The 27,669-nt window shown below is 40.3% G+C and overlaps 1 protein-coding gene across 27 annotated transcripts in view; it reads right to left on the minus strand.

Annotated features, from left to right (window-relative positions):
- The window catches only part of NRXN1 (neurexin 1), a 1,166,070-nt gene that overhangs the window by 586,523 nt on the left and 551,878 nt on the right, over positions 1–27,669 (minus strand). For all 27 annotated transcript variants that reach the window (XM_032352097.1, XM_032352096.1, XM_032352106.1 and 24 more), the window contains 3 exons: positions 22,134–22,256; positions 9,407–9,788; positions 8,125–8,315 (listed from right to left, as the gene is read on the minus strand). In XM_032352097.1, the coding sequence (XP_032207988.1) occupies positions 8,125–8,315; positions 9,407–9,788; positions 22,134–22,256 (696 nt within the window). The remainder of the gene's footprint in view (positions 1–8,124; positions 8,316–9,406; positions 9,789–22,133; positions 22,257–27,669) is intronic.

Raw genomic sequence — 27,669 nt, forward strand, 5'->3', positions numbered from 1 at the left:
ACCATCCCTCATTCTAGTCACAGAGACGATGTTATGTTCCAATCAACCTTACTCTCCAAGAATTTGGCACTAGGACTCTGAAACTCAAGTGAGCCTCTTGTGGGTATCTGAATTGCTCAGGGGTGAAAAGCCAGGTCCCTTTCCTAATGCCTGTGATAGCAGGGAAGCCAGTGTGCCGAGAGGGAGAATAATGAGGGCTTTTGGGGAACCAAGAGAAAGCAAGTCACAGCCCCAGGGGAGACCAAGAGAGTGAAGATGCTGACTTGTCGCTGACAGGTTTCCCAAATACAGCTTTCATGAGGTCCAGCCTTAAACTTTTTCTCTCTGACCCTTAGGTTCCTTAAAGGATATACGTTGAGTCACTTCTTTTTTCACTGAAGTAAGTCTGAATGGTTTTATGCTTTTTGTACCCACAAAGATCTTTGTCTAAATCTCCTTTTAGAAAAAGAAAGAGGGGTGCCTGGGTGACTCAGTGGGTTAAGCTGCTGCCTTCAGCTCAGGTCATGATCTCAGGGTCTTGGGATCGAGTCCCGCATCGGGCTCTCTGCTCAGCAGGGAGCCTGCTTCTCTCTCTCTCTCTCTCTTTCTCTGCCTGCCTCTCCATCTACTGTCAAATAAATAAATAAAATCTTTAAAAAAAAAAAAAAGAAAAAGAAAAAGAAAAAGAAAGAAAGAAAGAAAGAAAGAAAAAAAGAAAAAAAGAAGAAGAAAAAAAAAAGAGGTTGCCCATGAAAACTCTGAAGACCCAAGTACTTCTTCGGTAAGAGAAATGTTACCAAACTTGGCTTCTCGGATGGCTCTGACACCAGGAGCTCTTGACCAAGAAGCTCATCTTCTAAAAAGACATCTCAGCTGCATGCCAGGCATTCCCTGAAGAGAGATGAACACTGAAGGCTTAGCTACAATGAGGTGAGGTCTTACGAGCTGTAGCTGATCCTTTAGAACCCACCTCAGGACCTGAAGGCATGTTCTCCTCCTGGCATAAATGTCACCAGCTTTAAAAGTTCCTCTTATCTAATCACTATCCTGTTGGGACATGGTAAATGGGCACGTTGTCCAAAAGGCATTTGAGCACTTGGTTCAGGTTTCCAGGACCCCAAACATTGCCGTGGGAAGACCGGGATAGGCTATTTCTCTGGAACAGACCTCTTCTCTGCTATTCCAAGCACATAAGCCAAGATCTGTGGCTGTCAGAGCTCAGCCAGTGTCAAGGGTAAGCAGTAACCAGCATCGGGGCTTTAAGCACCTGTATCACCTGCCCTAAAGCAACTGAAAACTGGGAGGATTGGGGCCTTTAAAGTTGCCCCAGAAATAAAAAGGCAACACACCACCAGTCTCCATCTTGAGCCTAGGGCCGACCACATGAAGAGTCTTCTCCAAAAAGACCATAGACATTCTCAGATTTCTTTTCACCGTGTTGCTCCAGGCTTTCACCTGCAGCCAACTGAGTTGCTATGAGCAATGAAACTTGTCTTCCCTGGCCTATGGTAAAAAGTCTTCAACTGGGAATTAGAAGACCAGATCTAGAAACACTAATTGTCTGTATGGTGGTGCTGGCACATTTCCCTTGAGCACACTGGTCTCATCTGTAAAAGAAACAACTCAGACCAGTCTGTCTCTCAGATTACTTTGAGCTCTAAGCTCCTATGATCCTAATGGTGGGAAGGTAAACTTCAAACAATAGGTTTAGAAGGCGTAGAAAAATTTAAACATAGAAAACCTATGCCCAATGTGGAAGAGACGCCAAAACAAATACAATGAGTGGAGGAATTCAAAAGAAAGCAGAATTGTTGACTGGGAATAAAGAACTTACAGTCTGTTCATTTGTCTAAGTTGGTCCAAGGAAGCAGAAGGAGGAACTTTCATACCCTAGGTCAAAGAGGAGGTCCAAGACAACTGGGCATGGGGAGGAGATGTCTCATGGGGAGTGGGGGTGACAGTGAGATTTGAACACACTCACAAAGGCTTTGCAGTAAAAAGACCAGACTTAGACTGATATCTGGAAAGCCTGGGAATCCATTGGAGACACCAGGAGAGAAATAATTGTTTCCTATCTCTAACTGTCTTTCAATTCTTGTGTGGGAAACAGAGTAACAGATGTCAAGTCTTGCTTTTACATACTCAGAGCCTGATGGTCTCTATTCTGTACTGTGCCTGCAAAGTGGTCTCTTTTCTCCAGTTTGCCCCCATCTTCTGCAGTGAAGCCAAAGGAATGACTGTAGATTGAACTCTACCCTCTTGCTTGAACCCCTTCTTTCCCTCCTCCTCACCTCTGGCATGACACTCAGGGCCCTTCTAAATAAACTAATCACCCCACTCCCTTTTAAGAAGCTCACAGAGCCTTCCAGCTCATGACCTCCTTCCCAGAGATCATCTTTCAAGTTCGGGTTTTATGCCAATGCAAATTTGGTTCTGTGTGTACAGCTACTTGGCCTGAAGAAGTAAGCCTAACCAAGAACAGTGGGGCAAAAGCCCATGCACTTGTGTTCTAGGAAGGTCCACTCACTGCATGAGACCACGTCATTGGGGGAACTTGAAAGTGAGATGAAGAGAGAGAGGAAGAGACAAAGTGGTAATGTACAGGAACAAAAGCAATAGTTTGAAGCCACAAGGCAGAAGCCAAGCACAGGAGAAGGCAGGGAACAGAGAGAAATTATCTCTAAGTGGGAGAAGACACCATTGAGAAGGGATTGGCAGTAGAGCTTGAAATTAGGGAGCAGTGGATATTCATGTCCAAGGGAAGACCTGGGAGGGCTGCTCTTGAGATCCTAGTATGACAATCAGAACAAAGTTCTTATTCTCTGAGTAGCCTCATTGTTCATCAGCTGAAAGGATTTCTTGTCTCTCTTTCTAATGGATCCTTAAAATAATCTCCCATTAACTAAAGTAATGTGAGTAAATCTCAGCTCTTCACAAATTAAAAAAAAAAAAAACACAAAAAAAAAACCCTCACAAAGACAGCTTAAGCAACAGGACAACAGATGCCTGCTTCCAGTTTCAATGCTATCTTCTGCTTTAAAAGGCTCTACTCAGAGTTGGACTCTTCTCTGAAAGTTTCGTTTTCAGCAAATTGTCTGGGCAAGGCACACAGTCTGAAAATACACAGCTCAGGCATACTGAAACATGATCGGGACATGGGAATAAAATCTGAATCACGCAAGAACAGCAGCAATGATTTGTCAAAAGGCAACATTAAAGGGCAGAGAGAGGGGAGCATAGGTGTAATATTCAGGACTGCAGAGGGTAGGTAGCTGAGCGGGAGAGACACGGGCGTACCATCAAGATGAAAAGAATGTGAATACTATTCATCTTCAGTCTTTGCTGAGAGGCTGCAAGTATTTGAAAGGGCAGTCCTGGTTGGTTGTCTCTGATTATGGAAACTCTCAGGCGCTTAGTCACAGGATAAACAAGAGCAGGTGGCTGCTTTCAAAGTAAGATTTAAGGAGGAATATCAAGAAGATTAAAAAGCAGATAACGGTCAAAAGGAGAGAAGGGACAGGGTAGGAAGACAGAGCGATAGCTTGCTCAAAGCCCTTGAGGGCAAGGGATAAGGAGGGAGTGGGACAACAAAGGCTCACACTCTGCCTGGGCTGACCTAGTTGGGGATTATTCACTGGGAAGTAGTTTGCTAAGTGGCCACCTGAGGGCACTGTATTCTCCACACTCAGAAATCTATTTTCCCCCCCCAATCAAGTAAATTATCCTCAATTTGCTAAAGGATAAACTTAAGTAATGCCCTAAAGAAGGGTGCCCCTGGAAAACAGGGGCTAAAGACCATCCTTTCTGCCTATCTTTGTTCTTTTACTAGATTAATGTATGAGCAAGACTGACCTTAATTCAAATCCCTGGATGAAATAAAATAACCTCATTTAAATCTATTTAGTGTTTAGTAGAAAGTCAATCAATATTCGCTCCTTCTCATATACATACATATATAAACATATAAATGTGCCAAATACAGGAACAAGAGAAGGAACATAAGGAGGAATTACACGAGCCCTTTGTCTCTCTAAAGGGGGCAGGACTCAGAAGTCCCACAATGAATGCGCAGCTGTGCTAGGAAATCATTGTGGAGAGCAAATTTATGCTGCTCTTTTCATTGCGTGATCCAGCTTGTACATAATAGCCAGAGGGAATAGAACACAAACAGCTGGGAAATAAAGATGAAAGCAAAACTGTATCAGCAGGGAGAGACACAGAACCCCCTGAGAACTCGGCAGTGTCACGAATGATAATTTGAACAAGGTCACCTGCATGGGATTCCTCCTCCCTGAGAAAGATCATTAGACTCCTGCCCATTTCTGACCATCTCCAATGGAGTCAAGGTGGAGAATGGAATAAATGGTTCCTAGCTTGCAAATTTCTACACTAAATTCCTCTCTATATAATGACACAGAGATGCAGATAAAAGCATACGTTATTATAAAGGCCCCAAACATTATTAAATGGCTGAAAACAAAGGAACTGCTTCAGCACAAGGAGAGCCTGTGGAGGTTCCCCTCCACCTCAGGCTTGTAAGGCAAGTTTTCATGGCCTGATGCTGCCCTCTAGTGTCTTTTTGCGGTATGGTAACATGAGGAAAAAAAAAATACTTAAAATAACCCTGAAGTAACCTATCCATGTCTCTTTGAACCAGGCCTGATAAAACAAAACAAAAATAAAATTCTAAAATAAAAGTATAACCAGGATTTGTACCGCATTCCAGAGTGACTTAAATTTTGCTTCAACAGGGACACCGCATCTTTTCAGGGTTCTGAAACGCATGGCATCTACATTAGTGAGTGGTCTTCAAAAATACAGACACCGGCCATTTCCTGCACCTTACTCTCAAGTGTCTACGGCTTCAGTCTGTCTGAGGCAGGATCCAGAAACTTGCATCTCATGAACTCCACCACATGACTGTGAAGGGGTAATGTTGGCTGACCTCACCTTGAGAAGAACTAAAGATTGTGGCCGAGACTTTGACTGTAGAGTAAATAGGATAACTTTCTTTTAATTCTTTAAAGGAAAATATACACGAAATAAAACAATGGACCAAAATAGGTCATCTTTTATTTTTCCCATATTTAGAGTGTCTGAACTCTACGTGACTAGCACGCTAAGAAAACAATGCTGTTCAGTTCAGAGTGAAGAGTTCCTGGATGCTCTCCTATATCAGTCAGCCCTCCCTAATTCCAGTGGGTGTCCAGGTGAAAAGGAGAAAATGCCTGGTTGTTTTACTCATCCTTCCGAAATCCCTTAAACATAATCTCCCCTAAAACTCTCCCTGGTGCCACCAGATTCGTTTTAATGCACTGAAGTGTCTCCAGGGTGTCCTGTTCTTCTCTATCCTGCAAATGCCCCAAGTCAATCTGCTCCATGGGACAGAAAGCTTCTCAGGACAGGAACTCTTTCCGCCTCTTCAAAGATGCACTCTCTGGGACGCCTCAGAGACTCAGCTGGTTGCCTGTCCTGGACTGAGTCTGGCATCAGTGCTCCCTGCTCAGCAGGGAGTCTGCTTCTCCCTCTTACCCTCCCTGCTCTTGTGTGTGCTCTCTCTCAAATAAATAAATAAAATCTTTAAAAAAAAAATGTACTCTTCATTCTTTGCACAGAGAAAGTGCTCAGTAAACACTCCTCATCTGGCCAATGCCTCTCACCACATACAACAAAAGTTCGTGGTGATGGAAGATAGGCAAAGTGTTGCCACATGACCATGCTCCCTTCTTAAGCCCCATGTGGGTGGCACACATGGCAAGCGGGCTTCTTTGGGGTGATAATCACCATTGGACCACACATTTAATTTATAAGCCCACAGCTTTGGCTTTTAATTTTTAAATTTCAATTTTAGAAACTTACTTTCACTTTTTGGCATAGCCTGATAAATTTGGAAACACACAGGAACTTCATGAGGTAAAGGGGGTTGTCATTAGTGCAGAATCTCTATTCAGCTGGGAAATTTACTTCAAGTTTAAATAGTGATTTTTTTTTTAATACAGATGCACTCAGTCAGAATCCACTGCTTAGTATCTAAATATTATATAAAATGCAATTTTCAACTCATTGTTTTAGTTTCTGCTTTGTAGATAAATAAAGCCTTTCTTATACTTGGAATCATGAAACACTCAATGTTTTGATAAAAATCAGCTCGAGGGTCACTTAGATTTGTAAAAGTCCCCCACCAACACACCGGAAAGAAAGCTATACCATGACCTCCTATTACCCTCACTTCAATTTTTTAAATGAACAATAAGCAAATATTTACCTCAGGAGACAGTGTCCTGGTTGTCCAGTGAGCTAGAACCCAGTCCCTTGCATGACTTCGCTATACCCTCAAAGTGTATGTAGGTCTGTGCAGGTCACAGACATCCACCAACCAGGAACGGCTTCTTTTCCAGCCCCGTTAGTGTCCCACACAGTGGCCGCAGTTTCCAGTAAAATTCATTTATGCTAACTGAGGTCTCCCTCTCCACAAACGGAATACCATACAGCTTTAGCTTTGGTGGCTGACATGACCAGGACACCAAATGTTACAAACTCTCCTTTTCCCTTGATAATTACCACCTGAACCCCCTGTACAAAACAGAGGGACTTACAAAATAGGAAAATACGGAAAATGCACTCCATTCTCTTCAGTCAGAGAGAAGAAAGAGAAAGAGCTTTAGCCTGTTAAAGAACATTTCCTTTGAATTTCATTTTCCTCCCTGAGCTAAGCTATTAGCCATGTGGACACAAACAGGATCGCTTTGAAGTTAACAAGAGGCCCACTCTGAAAAAAGGAAGACAGTCATTATCACACATTTTTATGTGTTGGACAAATATAGTCCCAGGATTGTAAATATATTCTACAATTACAGGATGTGAAATACTTTTCACCTTATTTAGAAAGAGCATTTTTCTCTAGAAAGAGTTCTGTTGGATTTTCTTTTTCCCTTTCTCTAACTTCTCCACGTATTTATCTTTTGAATCAAAGGAAAAGATCCCGTCAATATAAATCAACAGCTCTTGTCAAGCAAAACTGTGCCTACAATGATTCCTGCAGGGCTGTGGAGTACATCAGGATAGGGGAGCAATGAGGGGGTGCCTCAGAATGGGGCTGTGTTTACTGGCAGTTGTTTTTATCCCTAGACAAGCCATTCAAAGCTCAGATTCCCTATATACATTTAAAAAAAAAAAACATGCTGATAAAACCTGGTCTGGGGCACCTAGGTTGCTCAATGGGTTAAGCCTCTGCCTTCGGCTCAGGTCATGATCTCAGGGTCCTGGGATCGAGCTCCGTGTCAGGCTCTCTGCTCAGCAGAGGCCTGCTTCCCCCTCTCTCTCTGCCTGCCTCTCTGCCTACTTGTGATCTCTCACTCTCTGTCAAAAAAATAAATAAAATCTTAAAAAAAACAAAACAAAACAAAAAAACCTGGTCCAGTATTTGTTGCCATGTTAAATGAGATGAGAATATTTGAATATGTTCTTAGTGAATCACAAAGGCCCATTCAAATAGAAACTTCTGTTATTTTCTCCCATTATTGACATGTTTTCTAAGCATTAGTCTTGCTCACTTGAGAAATCAATAGGGAAGGAAAAAGTCTGTTAAACTTTCTTAGCAGCTGGTGATGGAAGCATTCCGATGTGTGTGTGTGTGCGCGTGCGTGCGTGTGTGCGTTGGGGGTAGAATGTTCTAGCAAATTCACTTCTGGAAACTTAAGGGTAAAGGCCAGGCTCAGACCCCTATTGGTCAGAGGCTTTGTAAGTATTCAGGAAACCTCACCTTCAGTAAGCTCTAAAAGAAACTCCTTGGGTATCTAGTTATCTTGACCCCAAATTGATTAAAAACTGTAGGGACTGAAGAAACTTGCAAGCAACCTACTCGTCTTTGTAATATCAAGACTGAGAACATGTTTTCTCTTTAAATTTTAATCATGCATGCATTCTTAGAGGTTGCATTTTTTGAGCTATTAAAAATACATATGTTTCTGCCACATTAAAGGGGAAGAGAAGCTTGTGTGTTGTATTATTAAGCATGTGTTGGAAATAAAATTCTGGTCAGTCTTTGCAAACAGTACCAATACACACACTCCAAAAAAAAGACCTGCCATGTGAGTGGAGCCCATGTGGGTTCATGCCTGTTACTCTGACTCGGTGTGCACTTACTTTTGAGGTCCAAGTTCCTGGCTCCCGCGGTGATTTGTGTTGTGATTTTCGTGTCAATCTTGACAGTGTGGAGATTGCTGGTGTCCCTTGATATCATCACATTGTGCCACTGATTGTCATTGAGAGGTTTATTTGAGCTCCCTTTGATGAGGTTAGCACCATTTCCCAAATCAAACACATAATGTAAGTACCTGGGAAGAAAGGAAAGGTTGAGAAGGTGCCATCGTTTCTTGAATTTTTGATGGATATTACAAATGGCGTTGTTGTTTTTTTTTCCATGTGGTTCAGTGCTTGTTAGAAGTCAGACAGTGAGTTGTACAAGAAAGTAAGAAACAATACGATTTCATCCAGGAAGATTACTCATTGTCTGCATTAGTGAAAATTATTTTTAGCATCTTGGTCTACAACACACCTTATGACACTGGAAGGTCACCTTTCATGACTCATTCCCTATTTCCACCACTATCTCCATCTTTTGCCAATTTCTTACACCTGCCCTCCTTTTGTCTTGAATGCCTATTTCTATATGGGAAACATGCACTCATCCTTCAAGACTCAGCTCTGATATCCACTCCCAGCCTAATACATTTTCCCAATTTCCCCAAAGACTCTGCTGAATCTTTGTACATAATCATCTGAGGCAACAGTTCATGCTGTTTTTCCATTATATCTAATCATTCCCCATTTTAGTGCTTGGTATGTTCTCTAGTCCATTTGTAGCTATGTTATAATGTTCACTGATTGAAGGAATGAGTACCCCAATCAATTAAAAGACCTCAAATTTTCCTCACCGTTTCAAGGAAATTTAACAACAACAACAAAAAATTCCTTCTAAATTCTTCAAGGAATTCTGATACAGAACTAAATTTGAATTAATGAGATTTTGTGGAATTAAAGTAATCTGATTACTTCACATTAGGTAATTAGCACACATTTCTATACATTTGTAGAAACTCTTTGGTAGAATTACAGTGTGCATAGTAAGGAAAACCACATCTGAAGTGTATAATTCATGGAAGGCTTATCATTATCATAACTCGGTATTATTTGTACCTTGTAAATGAAAATGTAGGTATAAAAGACTCTACTGATTTTCTATTAACTTTATAAGATATCTTCATAAGATAAGAAGTCATCTGAGCAAATATATTATTTAAGCCATTCCCCCACACCCCTGCCCACTTCCTTAGAAGCCAACATATGTGTTAAATGTATATGTTTGGATATTGAGGTCCATTTTGCAAATTTTTATTCATTGGTCAAAGAACTTACGTATACTCACCCTTTAACTAATTCAACCACAATAAAGTCATTTCCATCCCCACTATTATATAGAATTAGTCCATCTAGGGATGTTGTCTTGAACTGGAAAAAAAGATGCATAGAAGTGTAGGCTTGCAATGTAGCTAAGGCAACATAGCTTGATTTGGTCTTGAAGGTGACAGGGTCTGCTATGATGTTCCTGAAGCCAAATCTGGCGTTGAGCTCGCAGTAATCTATGTCACCATTTTTACACAAGTCAATGTACGCCATTCCATTAAATGTCAGGCTCTGGAGGTGTCCAATGAAGTTGGAGGGGACAGAAGACAAATACCGGCGTTCTGTGATGATGCCAGTCTCTATGTTATGAAATTCCAGCCTTGTGTGATCACCTGCCATTTGACCTAAAAGGGAAGATAATGTATTACTATGGGGTTTTTTTGTACCTGAAAGAAAGGCCCAACTTGAGACTTCCATGACAATGATCACCTTTTTAAAATACAAGGATTCAAAAGCCCATTGACTTCAGTTACATACAGTACAAACATGGCAATGATATTAAAAGGTGAGGCTGGATACTTAACGATACTTAACTTTCTTAGGTCAGGTTTTAATCTCTGTCCAAATTATAACCTTAACAAAAATAACCTTCAGTAGGCAAAGTTACAGAATTTTTAAAGTGGAAGAAATAAAGGAGGCAAGAAATAGAGAGAAAAGAAGGAAGGGGAAGAGGGAGGAAGAGAGAGGAAAAGAAAAAAGAGGGGAGGAATGAAGAAAGAAAGGAAAGAAGGGAGGGAAGAAGGAAGAAAAAGGGAGGAATTAAGGGCAATGATTATTGTCCTAAGTCAACCCATTAGAAAGTGAAGCATTCCAGTTTGGTGAGGATGTGCATTTCTTTATAAAGAAAAACTCTTCAAGGGGCAACTGGGTGGCTCAGTGGGTTAAAGCTTCTGCCTTCAGCTCAGGTCTTGATCCCGGGGTCCTGGGATCGAGACCCACATCGGGCTCTCTGCTCCTTGGGGAGCCTGCTTCCTCCCCTCTCTCTGTCTGCCTCTCTGCCTACTTGTGACCTCTGTCTGTCAAATAAATAAAATCCTTAAGAAAAAAAAAAAGAAAGAAAGAAATGCTCTTCAAGAAAAAGAAAGCGGGGGGCACCTGGGTGGCTCAGAGGGTTAAGCCTTTGCCCCAGGTCATTATCTCAGGGTCCTGGGATCGAGCCCCGCATCAGGCTCTCTGCTTGGCAGGGAGACTGCTTCCCCCTCACTCTCTGCCTGCCTGTTTGTGATCTCTCTCTCTCTGTCAAATAAATACATAAAATCTTTAAAGAAAAAAAAATAAGATTGTGTATTTTCTGATACTCAATCGCTAAAATGAAGGGCTGTTGACTATTCTTCCAACAATGAACCATGAAAATGTGTCTACAGTTAAATATGCACGTTTCACCTTCCCTTTACTGTGCTGAACAATTCCCAGTCTTTCCGAACACTGGCCTCCCATCCACTGCCAAGTTTCCGTTGATTTCTTCTGGACGCATGCCATTTTCTTTGCATTTATGTTTTGGATACTTCAAGTGGGTATACTATACAATATCAAGGCATGCCCAATTTTGAAAATATGAGTAAAATTAACTCCCCTTACCCTAAAGCACAATTATTTTTTAAACACTCTAGAATAAAGTTCGGTTGCAGATTTATTTATTGATTAACTTTTCAATTCAGCCCCCATGCCTCTGCATCCCACCGAATTACTCTGTCAACCCCATGAAAGCCCATCCTAATCCCAGCTTTACTTCTAAGGTGATTACTGTAACCTATCTTACTGTTGAAGGTAAAATAAACAAAGATGTGAACCTGTTTCTCAGTGTACCGCATCAAGTACTCTTATCATTGCTAGTGATGCGCTCCCAGCATCTTGCTCTTGCCTAATTAAACTGCCATTTGCTTTCTTCTGAAACTCAAAAAGGTCATTTAAATTGCAATCAAGTTCTTCCAGGTGCTAGTTTCACTACTCAATTTGGCATAATTGGAAAATTTATCGAGCTTGCCCTATCCCGTCATCCATGATATTAATGAAAATACTAATTAGAGCAATCCCAGGATCAGGCCCTGCGAAAATGCACTGAACCTTCTTCCCAGGTGTAATGAAGATTGAACAACCATCTCCGTGGGCCTCCCTCGACCAGTCTGACAGATTTCCATTTCCTTAGTCAAGACAGTAAAATATTAGATGGCATTTTGAGGAAATGCTAGTGAAACATAAAAGGCGTGCTTATTCTTGTGCAAGAAAAACTGTCTACATACATAATTGATTTTGATGCTTATAAACTCATTGGTGTAAAAAACTCTCTCCTGAGCTGTACTTAATTCCGCTTAATTTCCACACTTCTTTACTAATCCTTGATCCTGGTAACAGCATTCCCGCCATCCCTTGATTTGTTCTCTTTTCAGCTATCAGTTGTTTTTTTTGTTTTGGTTTGGTTTTTTTTGTTTCTTTTTTTGCCCCTGATTTTGTCTATGCAAACTTCTTTTTAATACAGAAAATAAGACCATAAATAATTGTCTCTCCCCCTCTTTCTTCCCCACGATGCCTCCTTGTTGTCAGTCAGTTGTAAAAATAGTATTAAATCCCAAGCATTTATGGTTTCTTGTATGACATCATTTCTCTCTCCTTCAGTTCTTTTGTTCAATGACCTCAATACTATTCTGCAGGGACCTACTGCGTTGTTAGCAAGTAAAAGGAGGCTTTAATAATTTTCAAATATCACACCAGAAACACTGAATTAATAAGCTATATAAAAGGAAGAATATAAAAAGCTGGAAAAAAAAATCACTTGAGCTTTTATACTAGTTTTTTTATCTATTTCATTATGTTAAAATCTGAGTCTTAACTCAATGAACCTACCTCAAGCCTGAAACTGTCAAGGTTTTTTCTTAAAAGCTCCATTAGTGAGACAACAGATAGTAAAGAAACGCCACCCCCAGCACCCCCTCCCCCAAATTTCAAGTGCTTAAAATTAAATATTATCTCAAACTGTCAAGTTCTTGATAGTTCTGAAACACGGAAGCGCATTTTGCTTAGCAGGACCGAGAAGTTCAGTGATAAAAATAACAAGTGATGTCTGTTTTCTTTTCTCAAAGGAGTAGAATATGTATGCAGATCATAAATAATAAAAAGGTAGTAAAACAGTTTGGGAGCAACCATGGCCCAGTTACAAGAAAAATCATTATGGCCCATGTTCAAGAGTCTTTTCTTTCTTTAATAAGCGTATATAAATCGCATTGACAGTAATGGCAGATACGCTTGCTCGCGAGGGAAAATTAGCACCAAAAAGCCATTATCCACTGACTAAGAAGACATTAACTGCTGCCTTCTAAACATTTCTTTTTTTTCTCTCAGAATTTACTCCAGAGTTTAATCCTCTGGTAGTAATGTAACCACCTCTACTATTAGACACATATATTGATTATGAAAACATAAAGGACATTAAAGGAGAAAGATTTTTTAAGTTTCCAAGCATTTAGAGATGGAGTGAAGAGAATCTGAAGTTAGCAAAATGCCTCTGACCAAAGGGTATGGGTATACCCGACTGACAATGATCTCTAATGAAAATCGACCACTGGACCATGTGTCTGCACAGAAGTCCTACCATGCAAACCAAATCTTTATACCCAAGGAGATAATAGTATCAGCCATTGTATGTTTAATCTTGTTCAGAGTGGGGCTATATTGCCGCTGCAGAACAAAATAACCCTCAGCCCTATATCAACTTATTAATTCACTTAAAGTTAGTGTGCGTGTGGTATAGATATATGTATGCGTCAGGTGTTTTGTGTTAGGAAATGAAGAAATAGTATCGTGAGGAGCAGACTTGGCTCCTGTTTATGTAAAACTTATGATATATTGGGTGAAAGGCAGACAAGAAGAGGTAAGGAAATGATAAAATATATATGACAAAACCAAAAAAAATATAAAAACTTGTTACAAATTTGATAATCGGGGAGTTGTGTCGGTAAATATGGAATGGGGGCCTGAGTTGATATTTAAGTGAAATTTGAAGATTAAAAAAAGAAACACATGCTGAGAGCTGGAGAAGCAGAACGGGGAGGTAGACTCCAGGAAGGGGAACCAGAGGAACACAAGCTTTCACGTGAAAAAGAGCTAGAGGGTGTGGCTGGAGACTCAGGGTAAGTGAAATCAGTGGCTCACGGGAAATGGGGAGGAGAGTCAGGAGCCAGATAATCAGGCCCAGTGCCTCCGGATTACATTTGCCAGCACGAGGTTGGGGGGCCAGGCAGAAGCCATGAGCTGGTGTTTGTGTGTTTGCGCTCAATCTCTCTAATATAGTCTCTCTCTCAAACTCTCTAATAGTAAAAATTGGAGACAATTTGAAGTAAAATAGAGCAGAAGTGGAAATAAAAAGACGTATGAAGTGAGATAATTTTGCAGATATAAGCTGCAGGATTTACCAATAATGAACAGGTAGCGGAGAGGAGGGAAATTTTAAGTTAGGGGGTCCCCAGCAAAAGAAAAATGAGAGACAGCTTCCATGACATAAGAGAGAAGTCCTTTTAGCTCTATTTGCCCAAACACACTCCCCACAGAACTTCCCAGGAGGTGTCAGTATTACGAAGAAATGCAGAAGCGTCCATAGCTAAAGATTTCAAGGGGAAAAAAGTGAATGCAAAAGCTAATGTCTCTACCAGCCTGGAAATAGCCTAACCATATCAGAGACATTAAATCAATGGTAAAAACTCACAGTGCTATTTCAGAAGTAAACAAGACCCTGTATTCCTTACCTGAGATGAGGGCCCAAGACCCTACCCAGTTTATGGCAATTTTGGACCCTGTCTGGAGCCTGTTCCGTTGTCGGACAGTGATCTTTGCTTCATTATAATGCTACAGTCTCCGCCCAAGGGGGGGGAGCCTGAGTGTCATTAACATAATTGATGATGCAGGTCTAGGTATGCAGTCTAAGTACACTTGAGCAAGCTTCTACCTGGGATAACAACGTTCGCCTGTTTGAACATCATTCCTACCCCTAAATAAAAGGAACCTCTCTCCTCCTGTGTAGGGAGTCACGGGCTTGGAAATTATTCCTCGTCCTCTCTTTTTGTCACAAATATTGTTTGCTTTGTGTGACAACTCCACCTGGTGTCGCCACCATCTGTAAGGCATCAAGGAGTGAACTCGGGTTAACTCCATTACCGGATGATGATGCCCAGCCTGCTGGCTTGAGTAACTGCACACACGGTAAATGTCAGTCAAAGAAAGACACACTATCATACACACACACATACAAATCACAGAGTTCCAGATTTTTTAGACAGACTAAGTGAGGAGTTGAAACCTAAGGAATCCCATATAGCCTGTAGAATCCTTTCCTCTCTAAGGCCTAGGGAATCCCTCCCTTGTTAAGTTTCTTTGCTGGCAAAGGCTGCCAGGCCTCACGGCCCTAGGTGAGGTACAGACATTCCCAAGAATGAATGGCCTGAGTATGCACAGTGCTGTGTTCAAGGCTTAACAGTATATTTAACTCTAATTTAAAGATGAGGTCAAATGTAGGAAGAAATGCATGAAGAGTGTCTAGTGCTTTCCTTTAAATTTTTTCCTGTTTAGTGATTCCTGGCTTGCTGTAAAATTTAGTAAAAAAAAAAAAAAAAAAAAAACCCAAACCAAAACACACACACACACACCATGAGGGAACAGAAGGCTGGCTGAGGACAAAGCAAAAGTTGACACCCTGCAACCTTCCCCCACCCCCACTCCTGGGTGGGACACATGTGACATTCTTTAGGAATCTATGACATTAACTATCTTAATGTCAATACCTTGCTAGAGGAAAAAAACCTGGACAATGACAACACCTCAAGGCATCTGGTATCTTATAGGTCATGTAGCACATGAAAGTTCTATTGAAATCTCCCTTTTTCCTTACCTTCCCCAACCCCATCCTACAAAACGTGCCACCCCTCACAACCTCGGGGCAGCAGCTCTCTCTGCCCATGGGTCCTTCCTGTGCTTTAATAAACCACTATTTTGCACCAAAGGCGTCTCAAGAATTCCTTCTTGATCATTGACTCTGGACCTCACCTCACTGAACCTCACCTGTATTCTAAAACTTCATCACACACCCACACACAACCAACCAACCAAACAAACAAAAAGCCATTGCTTTCCTGACTCATGGTTGGTTTCGAGTCGTCACTGGAGTGTTTGAAAAAAAATTCCATTTCTAAATTTAAGCCTTAGTGGCGAGTTTCCTTTGCCCACTTTGGAAACTTTTTCCATGCTACACAAATCAAACCTTTTTTATTCTTATGAATTGTTGGCTTTAGTGAGAGCTCCACAAAACCTAATCTCCCAAATATGAATCACCTTGATGAAAATTCACCAGTTAAAGGTAAATTAATGTGAAAATAAAACTGTCTTTAGCTCTGTGCAGCAAGATGCTGGGAGCTGGGAGAAAGAAAAAGGTGAGGTAGGCTTTTTCCTTTGGAGGGGATTGGGGGAAATACATAATTTGTATGAATCATCAATATTTACTTGGCTTATATTCCCATTCATTTTAAAACTCTGAGAAAGACTATATTGGTTTTTACTACTGAAAAAAAAAAAATCAACTCCTACAGAGGATAAAATCAAGTTTCTGCTCTAAAGCCTTGGGCAATTTTGAGAAAGAGTAGATGGCAAGCTAATTTACTGAAATACTAGTTTATATTTTGTTCTTTCTTCAATTCTAAAAAGCTGGCCAAGTATTTTGCCTCAAAGGGTATTTCTTGGCAGGGAGTGGAAGCTGCTGGAAAATAATGCCTTCTCCAGTCTTTTGCAAGGGCTGGATTCGCAAGGTTACTCTAGAAAAGAGAAAAAAAAAAAAAAAAGGAAAAGAAAAGGAGAGAACAGAATGCATTTGAGGACTGACAGAGACAAGGGGATTACCACCAAATATGAGAGAGGAGACAGAGAATTTTGGTGGGATTTAGAAGTGCTGAGTTCCGGCATCCTGCTCTCTGCTCAAGGTAAAGGGTTCAGAGAGAGTCTGTGAGGTACACATAGGGAAACTGGACCTGGACCACAGCCCACAGATCCTGGCAGGAGTTAGCAAAGGCCCAGTCTCTCACTTAGGACAGGAGCAACAGGGTTCTTGCAATTCAAAGGACAAACTGGGAAAAGTGTTTTTGGTGAGAACAAGTACAGAAAAAAGACAAAGGGAATCTTTGCCTGATCCAAGGTAGGGAGTAGGAGTGGAGGCAAAGATGACTATGATTAGCTATCGTGTAAATCCAGAAGCAATACCCAAGGCCTTTCTGATTTAAATTGTGCTGATTTAAATGGACATAAGACAATTAAGAAATATTCCATTTCATGCACACCTGAGTAGGTGGACCAAGATTCATATTATAATTTTAATAATACATGCTAAACAAAAACCTGGTAAACAATTGCCTTAGGATATATTTGTCTTCCAAAGTTGGGAATTCTAAAAAGGATTCCTTTTCTTTCAGATCATAAGCCAAACCTCATCAATGGCCTATGGATTCCCAACGAAGTCTTACATGCCAGAGTCCCAGTATGAACCAGCCAAGGAGATATGAGTAACTTTGCCACAAAGAGTTAGTTCATGCCCAGGAACAGCACCATGGAAACCCGGGATGGCAGCTTAGGAAGGATTCCTCAACAGAGTTCTTTTGGGAGTTCCCCATTGAATAGGCCATTCGTTTGTTCCTACATCTATAAGCAAACTATATCCATGTCAGTATCTATTAATTCTGTTTCCTAACATGATTGCTGGTGGTAGATAAATGCATGTCCATTTAAATAAACAAAGGGATGGTGTATTCCCTGAAAGGTGAAGAAGGCAATTCACTGAATTAGAACATAGCTAATCATTTAGAAGCTTAATAGGAATCTATGCAATTGAAAATATGTATCTTGAATTTTCCATGAAAATTAGATGGCAATTCATTTAGGGGCTGTTTCTGGAATTTTCTATGTTACATTGATCATATTCATGTTCCATTCATCACTTCTTAATTCAAAATGTGTTGCACTGATTTTTTAAAAGCATGCTAGTGTTGTACATACCTACAAGGCTAAATACATAATACTGGGAAGGACAAATTAAAATAAAACTAATTATATTTCAAGTGAACAGTATAACTACACTAAAGGAAAGGAAGATAGGAAGAAAAGAAAGAAAAAAGGAGGGAGGGAGAGAAGGAAGGAAATGAGGCAAGTTATCATCCGAGTTACTTATAAACTCAGCATTTGATGGTATCTGTTAAGTCTTAGGCAGTGGGGAATGAGAGAATCACAAACTAATCCTAATTTATTTTTTTAGTTGATTTATTAATTGTAGTGGTATGGGCAATGTCAAGAAATCCTGAAACTATTTTAGATTCATTCTTGGATGTAGCACATGAGTTACTGACATCACTGGGAGCACGAATCCAACCACAGAAGAAGGAACATGGAAACACCAAATGCGGGAAGTCAGGAAACAATGATGTCAATATGGCGGTACCACTGTGAACTCATATTTTCTAAAATATGCATATATGCATGTCTATGTGCACATGTATTTTTGCAGATTTGCATCCACTGTGTGGATGACTTGGGTTTTATCAAAAGGAGTAGATATGAGGAGTCCGTGCCTAAGGTCATGTCCAAGAGGTTGTGAATACCAAGCTCCCAGGGACAAGGATGGGTGGAAACCACAGAGGAACTTTCTTCAGTTCAGTGTGGGTGTATTTATAGATATATATGCAGGTGTATGTGTAGATACTTGAATATATTTCCTATCTTTGTCTGCTGAAAGGATCAGGAAACAAATATACTTGAGGTGCATGAAGCACACCAACCACCCAGATTTGGGGCGATAATATCATTTGTGACTAAATGAAGACCAAAAGGCTGATTCTGGGGCTGGGGAATGGTAGGTATCAACTGTGCCTGGAATGTCCTGTTATGGCAGAAAGTAAGGAAGAGCCAACAAAACAAAACAAAACAAAACACCCCAAACCCACAAAAACAAAAAAAACCTGAAAATGTCACAGTATGACAAAGACCAGCTTCGTGGGACTCACACAGGCTCCCAAAGTGGGACAGTCTGAGCACCAAAATAATTAAGTAAAGTAATTATAAACTTTTGGAAAAACAGAAACTCGTGGGTCCTTACCAATAAGGAAGAAAGGAAGGGAGGGAGGAAAGAAGGAAGGATGAGTGGAAGGAAAGGAGAGAGAAGAGGAAGGGAGAAAGGAAAATGAAAGGGGAAAAAAAGGAGAACAAGGAAAAGAACAAAAAGAATTCTGACTCGAAATGTAGAGCAAGTGCTGGAGGTGGAAAATAATCATTCTGTAACTCCTGCAGGGAAGACTGGATGAGGAGAAAATCTTCAATGGATGCTAAATCTAGAGAGAACTTCTTGTGAGATACGGCTTATTTTCATGGTCTTAATGTCTCTCCACAGACAGCTTAGTAGTGACAAGGGAGAAAATATACTCTTCATGCAGAGGGGGAACTGGACTGAGTGTTGACCAAGTGGTTACATTAAATCACCACCGGTCAAGGGCAGGGACGTCCTGAGCCTTCACCTGGGGTACTGGAAGGAGGCCATAATGACACCTATGCAATATTCTACTCCCAAATGCAAAATCTGACTTTAATCACAAGAAAGCATCAAACACAAATGAGTGACTCTATAGTGACAAAAGGTGGGAGGTTTATAGATTTCAAAAATGTCAATGTCATGAAGACCCAAAAAAAAAAAAAAAAAAAAACAAGTCGATAGAAATGTTTCAGATGAAAGAAAGCTAAAGAGACCTGAGAACTATATGTGGTGTCTGACCCCAGGCTGCACACTGTGCTGGAGGGGAAATGCTATAAAAGACAGCACTGGGTCAACCTTCTAAACTGAAGTATGGAGGACAGAACAGATGAAATATATTGCATCCAAGCGACATTTATTGAAGTTGGTAGCTCTTTGTTATGTAAGGGGATATCGTTATTTTTAGAAAACGCATACTTGAGTAGTTAGGAGTAAACAGCCAGTTTGTATTTAAGTTTTGCTCAACTGGTTATGGAAAAAAAAATAGTCATGAAAATGTCAAAGGAAATGAGATACAGTGTTCATAAGAGTAAAGATATATCAGTGTTCTTAGTACTTTTTTTTTTATTAATTTATTTGAGAGAGAGAGAGAGCATGAGGGGTGGGGTCAGAGGGAGAGGGACAAGCAGACTCCACACTGAGCGTGGAGCCAATATGGGGCTCAATGCCACAACTCTGAGATCATGACCTGAACCCAAACCAAGAGTTGGTTGTTTAATTGAGTGAGAAACCCAGGAGCCCCAGTACTGTATTTATTTTTTATTTTTTTATTTGAAATTATTTCTAAATAAAATTTAACAAAATGTGTTACACCATACTTTTGTTTCTATCCTTTCTTCATCCACTGAAGTTTAGGACTTGCAACTTTACATCCTGAAGCATCTAATATAATCCCACAGGATTTATTTTGCTCAAAAAATATGCTCTCAGATAACTCTCAAGCTTTGCAATAGCCTGAAGGTCCAGGAAAAATAAACGCCTTAGTTGACAGCATTGGCCCATTTGCCCCAAAAGGCTTTTCTAGCTCTATCAACTACCATATGGATTCAAGAAGCAAAACAAAACTTCTCCGTCCCTGAACACTGGTCTGTGTAGCCTCATCAGAGCCCTTCTGCCTTGTATGAATGCTCCCCCACATATTTTATCATTTTCATCACCCTCTCTTTACAGCCTAGTTCAAATATAATCTACTGCTTTAAGCGATCCTTGAAACCAGGGTCCTCAACTTCTCTTCTGAACCCCAAGAACATGAGTTGCTTACATCAACCATCCAGTCCATCATCTACTGCCCTAGACTCTCAGTTCTTGTTAAAGTTTTAGATATGTGTCTGTCTTCATGACACAATGTTGTATCTGGGAAAGTATTTGTCCTTGAATCATACCCTTATTAGGATATTAATGAATATAAAATAATGGACCATGAGTCGAAAAACAAATCAAAAACAACAATATAAACAAGCCTAGGTCTTCTTCTAACTTCTGGCAACAGTGGCATTTCAAAGACACAGAAGTAACCAAACCCCTCTGAACCTCAGTTTCCTCATCTATAAAATGAGGGTGCATACGTCTGGTCTATTTCATTGCACTGTGTGAGATTTAAGACACACTGAGGGACTGATGAACGTTCCTCTGTGGTTTTTACCTGTCCCTGTCCCCGGGAGCTAGGTATTCACAACCTCTTGCACATGATCTTTGACACTAACTCTTCATTTCTCCTCCTTTTGATAAAACCCAAATTATCCCAACGACGGATGCTAATCTACAAAAATGATTCATTCTTCTTCTAAGAGTCGTCCTTGACCTAAACCAGCTGAACTTCAGTTGACACTCCTGCCAAAGCCCAACAAAAATTCTGCTTTCCTTCCTTAAGTTCACACAGTTCCTTAAAGCCTTCTCATGTTTGGCAATTTTGAATAAGGGCTTATGTTAACAACTTTCTGATTGAGTTTCTTCCTCAGGTAACAAAATGATACAACATAGTAGTGGTTTCTAAGTGCTAATCCACGAACCAGCTGCATGAGAGTCCCCTCTAAAGAGATTTTCAACAAACAAATAAAAAGCCCCCAAAATCTAAAACAAAACAACAACAACAAAAGGAAAAGAAAACCAATTACTGGGCTCCTCCTAGACTTTCTCTGATGTCAGGCCAGGAACTGGTCCTTTTAAAGCCCTTCAGGTGCTTCTGAAATTAAACTGCACCTACATGTAGAAAAAAGTTCTGGAAAGCCATAAAGGGCTATTGAAATGTAAGATAGTCAAGATAGCTCAAATTTGGTAGTTTGGTTCATTTGAATTCAGAAACGATTCTCTCAAAAGTTAAAATCCCACACATGTTATTTCCACATTGATATAATCAACCCATCTCTGATCATGGGAACCCCTCAGGGCTGAATGTAGGACACACTTCCCTGCTGCACAAGGACTATCTTGTGTCTTGTTCTAAAATAATTAATAATTTTAGAGATGTTCTCTTTAAAAAAAAAAGAGTTAATATCCCAGCGGGTCATGTGCTTGGAGTTATTTTCAGCAGAAAGAACAAAGGTGCACAAATTCCTCTTTCTTTTGGTTTCCCTAAGTCTCTGGGGTGGATTTTACACAGTTCACCTCAGTGAGGAATCTGCATACCAAGGACTGAACATGGCATCTTTAATATTAAAGTTTAACCGACTGAGGTAAATAGATCAGAAATGATCTATTACAGCTTATAATGAAAAAGTGGTTCACCCGACAGAATGCCAGCATATCTATCAATTTCCCCAGACACTAAAAAGTGTAACTTGCTGCTGTTCATCGCCCAAATATATAAAAAACAAAGAAATTGAACAGAAATTGGCATGTAAACAATGACTTCAATATTTTATAAGGCCCTAAGATATTTATCAAGCCGCAGCACTGAAATATATGACATCTTCTTGAATTATTAAACAGGAATGAACATGACATGAAAGTATTGCTCATTTGAGAGAAAAAAAAACATTTAACATGGTGCTTACTGAATGGCACTGTTGCTGGAAAAATTGGAACAAAAAAATGAACTGTGTGTATCAGCATCAAGTTGTGTGGTTGGTTTTCACAGTTCCCTGTAAGAAACGGGAAGGACTAAAGCTTCAGCAAAAGAAAAAGCAATGGAAACAGGGAAATTTACCTGTCATGGCCTGTTGGTCATCCACGGTTAACTTTAAACTTTTTCCCCGACGGACCACACGCACCGTGTGCCATTCGTTATCATTGAGGTTATAGCCGGCAAAAAGGGTCTCGGGACCTTTGCCTGTAGAATATGCCAAACAGTCGTTATGGACACTCAGAATCAGTCAAGCAAATGAACCTCACAGAGAGTGAGAGAAAGAGACAAAGTAAGGGGTGGGGGGGGGCACGGGAGAGGGAGGAGAGACAAGAGAGAAAGAAATGAGAGAGAGGTGAGAGAGAGAGAGAGAGAGAGAAAGAGAGAAAGAGAGAGAGGAGAGACTGGCTGGATCAATTTTCAAGCCCATTAGAGTCAGAGCAAGCAAGGAAAATGACAAGTTAACAGACATTCAGGTGTGACACTTTAAGAAGATCTTTAACATTATGCATTGATCAGACAGGGAATGAACCTTGTTGTCATAAATAGGCACAGTCAATACAGCATCGGGAAGCCTCCCAAATTTGCACACACTTGCTTATTGTTGTTACTGTGGCGGTTATTGTTTTTCCCAAGGAATTCTCTGATCTTTGCAATTATGGCTTCCTTACTAATGAAGCTGACAGCAGTGTTGTAGCCTCTGACTTCGGGGAGATAGCAGATCCTAAGCTTCAGCTAGTTGATTAGATCCCGGTGAGGAGACTGCCTCGGGCACCGAGTTGTGTGATGACTGCTCTTCAGTCCTGTATCACGTACTTCCGATGTCCCCCCAATTCTTAGGTTTATAGAATGTTGTGTCTAAAACCTAAGTCCAGTGGAGTGGATTTAGATAAAGGTATTGACTTGTGGGAAATGAGGAAAAAAGTCACAGCCGATAAAGGTCCAAGTGTTGGGTGGGAAGGAACAAAGAAAAGTGAGTTTGAATAGCGCTAGTGGGTAGGGATTCCCAGCTGAGGACCAAAAGAGAAAAGGCAGAAATGTAACCCCCTGGGAAAGAAGCTGCCAGTGAATCTATGTAAATCCATACAAATCAATTACAAATGGATTTACATGGGCTTAGAATAGACAAATCATTTCAGAAAGTTGTTTTATGGAAATCACTGAAAGGACAAAGTTAGACAAACATCCCTCTTCTATTTAAAAACAAAGCAATGAAAAAAATTAATATGCCTGGAAATTTTTTAATTAAAAAAGTATTTCCACTAATCTGACACTATGATTCACTGGAAAAAGTAAAGTCTTTAAAGATTCGTTATTTGGGGATGGATTTGCCTCTCCGTGCCCTCGTTTTCCAAGTACTGAAAAGTGTTGGTATGCTAAAATAATGGAAGACATGGCATCATTGAGTTTCATGACTTTCAGCTGACTCAGGGTCAGTCTTGGGTTCATAATTTCTTCAACCAAATTCTACCAGCAAAACCAATCAATGTCCAAGACTCATAAGAGGACATAGAAAAGGCCAATAAGAAGGAGAAAGAGAAAAAAAAAAAAGGAAAAGGAAAGAAAAGAAAAGGGAAGGAAAGGAAAGGAAAGGAAAAAGAAAAGAGGAAATAAAAAAGAGAAAAGAAAAGAAAAAAAGAAAGTAATAGAATCAAGTAGACGAACCTCCATAGTCCCTCCAACAACATCATTGTTTGCTTTGGGTACTGCTGGCTATCCTGAGTTCTCTCTCAGGATGTAACAGGTACAAGTTCTGCCTTCTGTGGTTGGGGTTTCTCTGGGGCTTAAAACAAACAGGTAAGGCAAGCTAAATTTTGCAGGACGAACTATTTCATCTCTTTAAAAGAAACCATCATTAAGATTAGAAATAATCTCTTTTTGTTTCTTTAGAAAAGTTAAATTATACATCCGGATACATGCATAAAAACGAGTCTAGACAGAACAGTTTTTAGAGATTGATCAGTAAAAAACTAGAGGAAGCCTCTTAGTTCAGCAACTGCAAAAAAAAAAAAAAAATGCTTTGAGACTAAATGTTGAAAGCAAGTTCCATGATCAAAGGGACTCTTTCTAGTTTCAACAGCGAAGAAAGCAGCGCTTTAATAACTCTGCAGAATCTTAGCATCCTACTGGCAGTGAGGGTCATTCTTAGTTTTGATCTTTGAAAAAAGAATATATCATGTTAAAGCTATTTTTATAGGGAAGACTTTTTCTCTTAGAAATATGTGCTTTTGAAGCATCTCCACTCCCATTCTCTTAATTTTAAAAGTGTTTTGTCAAGAAAAAGAAGCTTAGGGGTGATCTCATCATTATACCCCATTCTGGGCTTCATCTTGCTCTCAAGTCATAATGCTTAATCTTTAAAACAACTATTTCCATAACAACAGGCACAAAATCCAATTAAAAATAACCCTTTGGTTCATAAAAATCTCTGTGGGCCAACTTGAAGCTCCTTTCTTGCATTATTGAAAATGTGAAGAGATTGATTTTGGAAGATAAGGTTTTTAAAAATGCACTTAATATTCTCAGTTCAAAACAGTGCTATCTATGCAACATGTAGTGTAATGAATAGTACCCTGAACAAGGAGTTAAGAATTGTGGTTGGTAGCCCTTGATTTGCTAGGAAGAAAGAAGTTGGGGGCCAGTAAATGCTTATTATGTGCCAGGCATTTTATCTGTTAACTTATGTCATCTTTACACTGCTATCATTTTGCAGCTATGGAACTGAAGGCCTAGGAAGCTAAAACTTCTTATCTCAAGGTCACACAGCTAAAACGTGATAGAAAAGTGTTCCATCCTTCGTTTAAGGGACTCAAAGCCTGCATGCTCCCCCCTCCCCCGCACTAGCCTGCCTCCCAGCTATATGACCTTTGGCTAGAAACAAACTTTTCAGTTGCCCTACATCTAAACAAAGGAAAGCTGCTCTGTTATGACTTCCAGCTTGCTCTACAGAATGATGACAATGCTAGGAAATCTTACACAAGTTTTCCGTAAGTCATGGTAGATGGAAAACTCTAAATAGCACACCATACCTCTAAAGGTGCTAAAGGTATGATAGAGAAGAAGGGCCATCATTTTGGGACTGAATCCACATAATTAGCAATTTAAAAAAAATTATTTAGGGGCGCCTGGGTGGCTCAGAGGGTTAAAGCCTCTGCCTTCAGCTCAGATCATGATCCCAGAGTCCTGGAATCGAGCCCCACATCGGGCTCTCTGCTCAGCGGGGAGCCTGCTTCCCTCTCTCTCTCTGCCTGCCTCTCTGCCTAGAATAGAAAAGTGTTCCATCCTTCGTTTAAGGGACTCAAAGCCTGCCTACTTGTAATCTCTGTCTGTCAAATAAGTCAATAAAATCTTTAAAAAAAAAAAAAAGATTTTATTGATTTATTTGAGAGAAGGAGCACGAGCAGAGCCGAGAGAGAAGCAGACTCCCAGCCGAGCAGGGAACCCAATAAGGGACTCGATCCTAGGACTCTGGGATTTTGACCTGAGTTGAAGGCAGACACACAACCAGCTGAGCCACTCAGGTCCCCCTCATAATCAGCAATTTGCTAACACATTCAGCTTCTGGTGGTCTCAACAGCACAACGGAAGGTGGGAGATAGTGTAGACATCTCTGCAATGCCTTAGAGGTCTCACATTCCCACATCTAAAACCTATGAGATTTCCTCTTCTTTTGAGGATATCAAGATATCGGCAGTAGCATCTTTCTCCCAGCATTAATATGAGTGTTATGGGCTGAATGTTCATGTATTGAAGCCCTAATCTCTCATGTGATGATGTTAGGAAGGAGGTGGGGCCTTTGAGAGGTAATTAGGCTTAGATGAGGTCATGAGGGTAAAGCCTCAAGACAGGACTGATGACCTTATAAGAAGAGATAGCAGAGCTCTTTCTCTCTTTCATGGAAGGACACAGAAAGAAGGTGGCCCCATCTGCAAGCCAGGAAGAGAGCTCTCACTGAGAGCCAAGCCTGCCAACAGCGACCTTGGATTTAGAGTCCAGAACTATGAGAAATAAATGTTTGTCATTCAAGTTACACAGTCCATGGCATTTTGTTATAGGAGTCAAAGCAGACTTAGTAAGCAATATTTCAAAGATTTTTAAGACAGCCAATAACATTGTTACTATTTTAAAGATAACCATTCCTTATATTTTGAAGGGAGTTAAAATTTGTAATTTTATACTTGATTTTTACTGTAACCTATTATTTAAGTCATAGAGATTTTTTCCCAATATTTTAGTTAAGAAAGAAGATTTAGAAATGTTGAGTCTATTATTGTAAGACTCAGAGTCAGTAAGGAATGGAATTAAGACTGAGATCTTGAAGTCTTCCACACCCCTTCTATGTCCTTTCCGCAGGCCCCAAGATGATCTGCAGAGAGTAAAATAAATGTACTATGTGGCTGAATGACAGTAGCTAATATTTAACCGGGTTGAATCACAAGTCACCTCTATGGATAACGCTGTGTTAGAGAATTTTAGGACTAGAAGGGATGTGGGAGGAAGAGCAGCCCACGGAGTCATCTACAAACAAACACCCCGAGGTCCGAAGCAATTAGATGATGTTCTTCTATTTAAATGAAGAGTCTAGTTCCGCAGACTGGCAGTAGAGTGAACTTTCTTTAGATTATTCTGCCATTATATTATGCTGAACTAGACTAAAGTTCTTGAAGAACACCAAGGTCTGACTCTATGATTTGGTCCATGATTGTGATTTGTTCTGCATCTAGGATGAAAAGTAAGCAAGAATACATACTGCTTCCTAACAGTATTTAACAAGGCTTAAGCTACAGTTTAAGTGTTTTCTAGTTGGTGGTATTCACTAGGTTTTCTGGTGACTCTGTAGCTAAAATTCATTAATTTTCATTCATTTAAATAATTTAAAGTCATTCATTACAGGTGGAAGTAGAAACAATAAACATTTCAGTTTTCCTCAATCTAGTTCAACTTGATTGTCCTTTTATAACTTACCCATGTAAGAAGTTCAAGTGTCTTTACAATTTTACTCCTAAGAAAGATTAAAGATAACCCCAACTTGAGGCATAGGACAGAGACGAAAGGGTGTGTGTGGGAGTGAGAGCTGGAGTCAGTAGTTAGTCCAACAAATCCCTCTTTGTTTTTGTTTTGTTTTGTTTTAAAGATTTTATTTATTTATTTGACAGACAGAGATCACAAGTAGGCAGAGACACAGGCAGAGAGGCAGGCAGAGAGGGGGGGGAAGCAGGCCCCCTGCTGAGCAGAGAGCCCGATGTGGGGCTCGATCCCAGGACCCTGAGATCATGACCTGAGCCGAAGGCAGAGGATTAACCCACTGAGCCACCCAGGCGCCCCCCTCTTTGAAATCTACTACTATAGAGCCTTGATTTAACCACGAGGACATATGCTTGATAAAAGATGATAGCTGTTTTTGACCAGATTAGTAACCACATTTGCTAGTTACTTTTCACCTTCATTTTCACTATAGGAGGGGATGGTGGAGAAAATTGGATTTTTTTCCCTAGGTCTGCCATCAACCAATTATGTCACCTTAAGTAAGTCATTTACTTTTTCTGTTCCTCATATTTCATCTGTAAAATGAAGATGCTTGGTAAGAACATAACAAAAATACGCTCCTATAAGCCAAGTT

Source organism: Mustela erminea, chromosome 7, assembly GCF_009829155.1.
Source record: "Mustela erminea isolate mMusErm1 chromosome 7, mMusErm1.Pri, whole genome shotgun sequence".
NCBI classification, from domain to species: domain Eukaryota; kingdom Metazoa; phylum Chordata; class Mammalia; order Carnivora; family Mustelidae; genus Mustela; species Mustela erminea.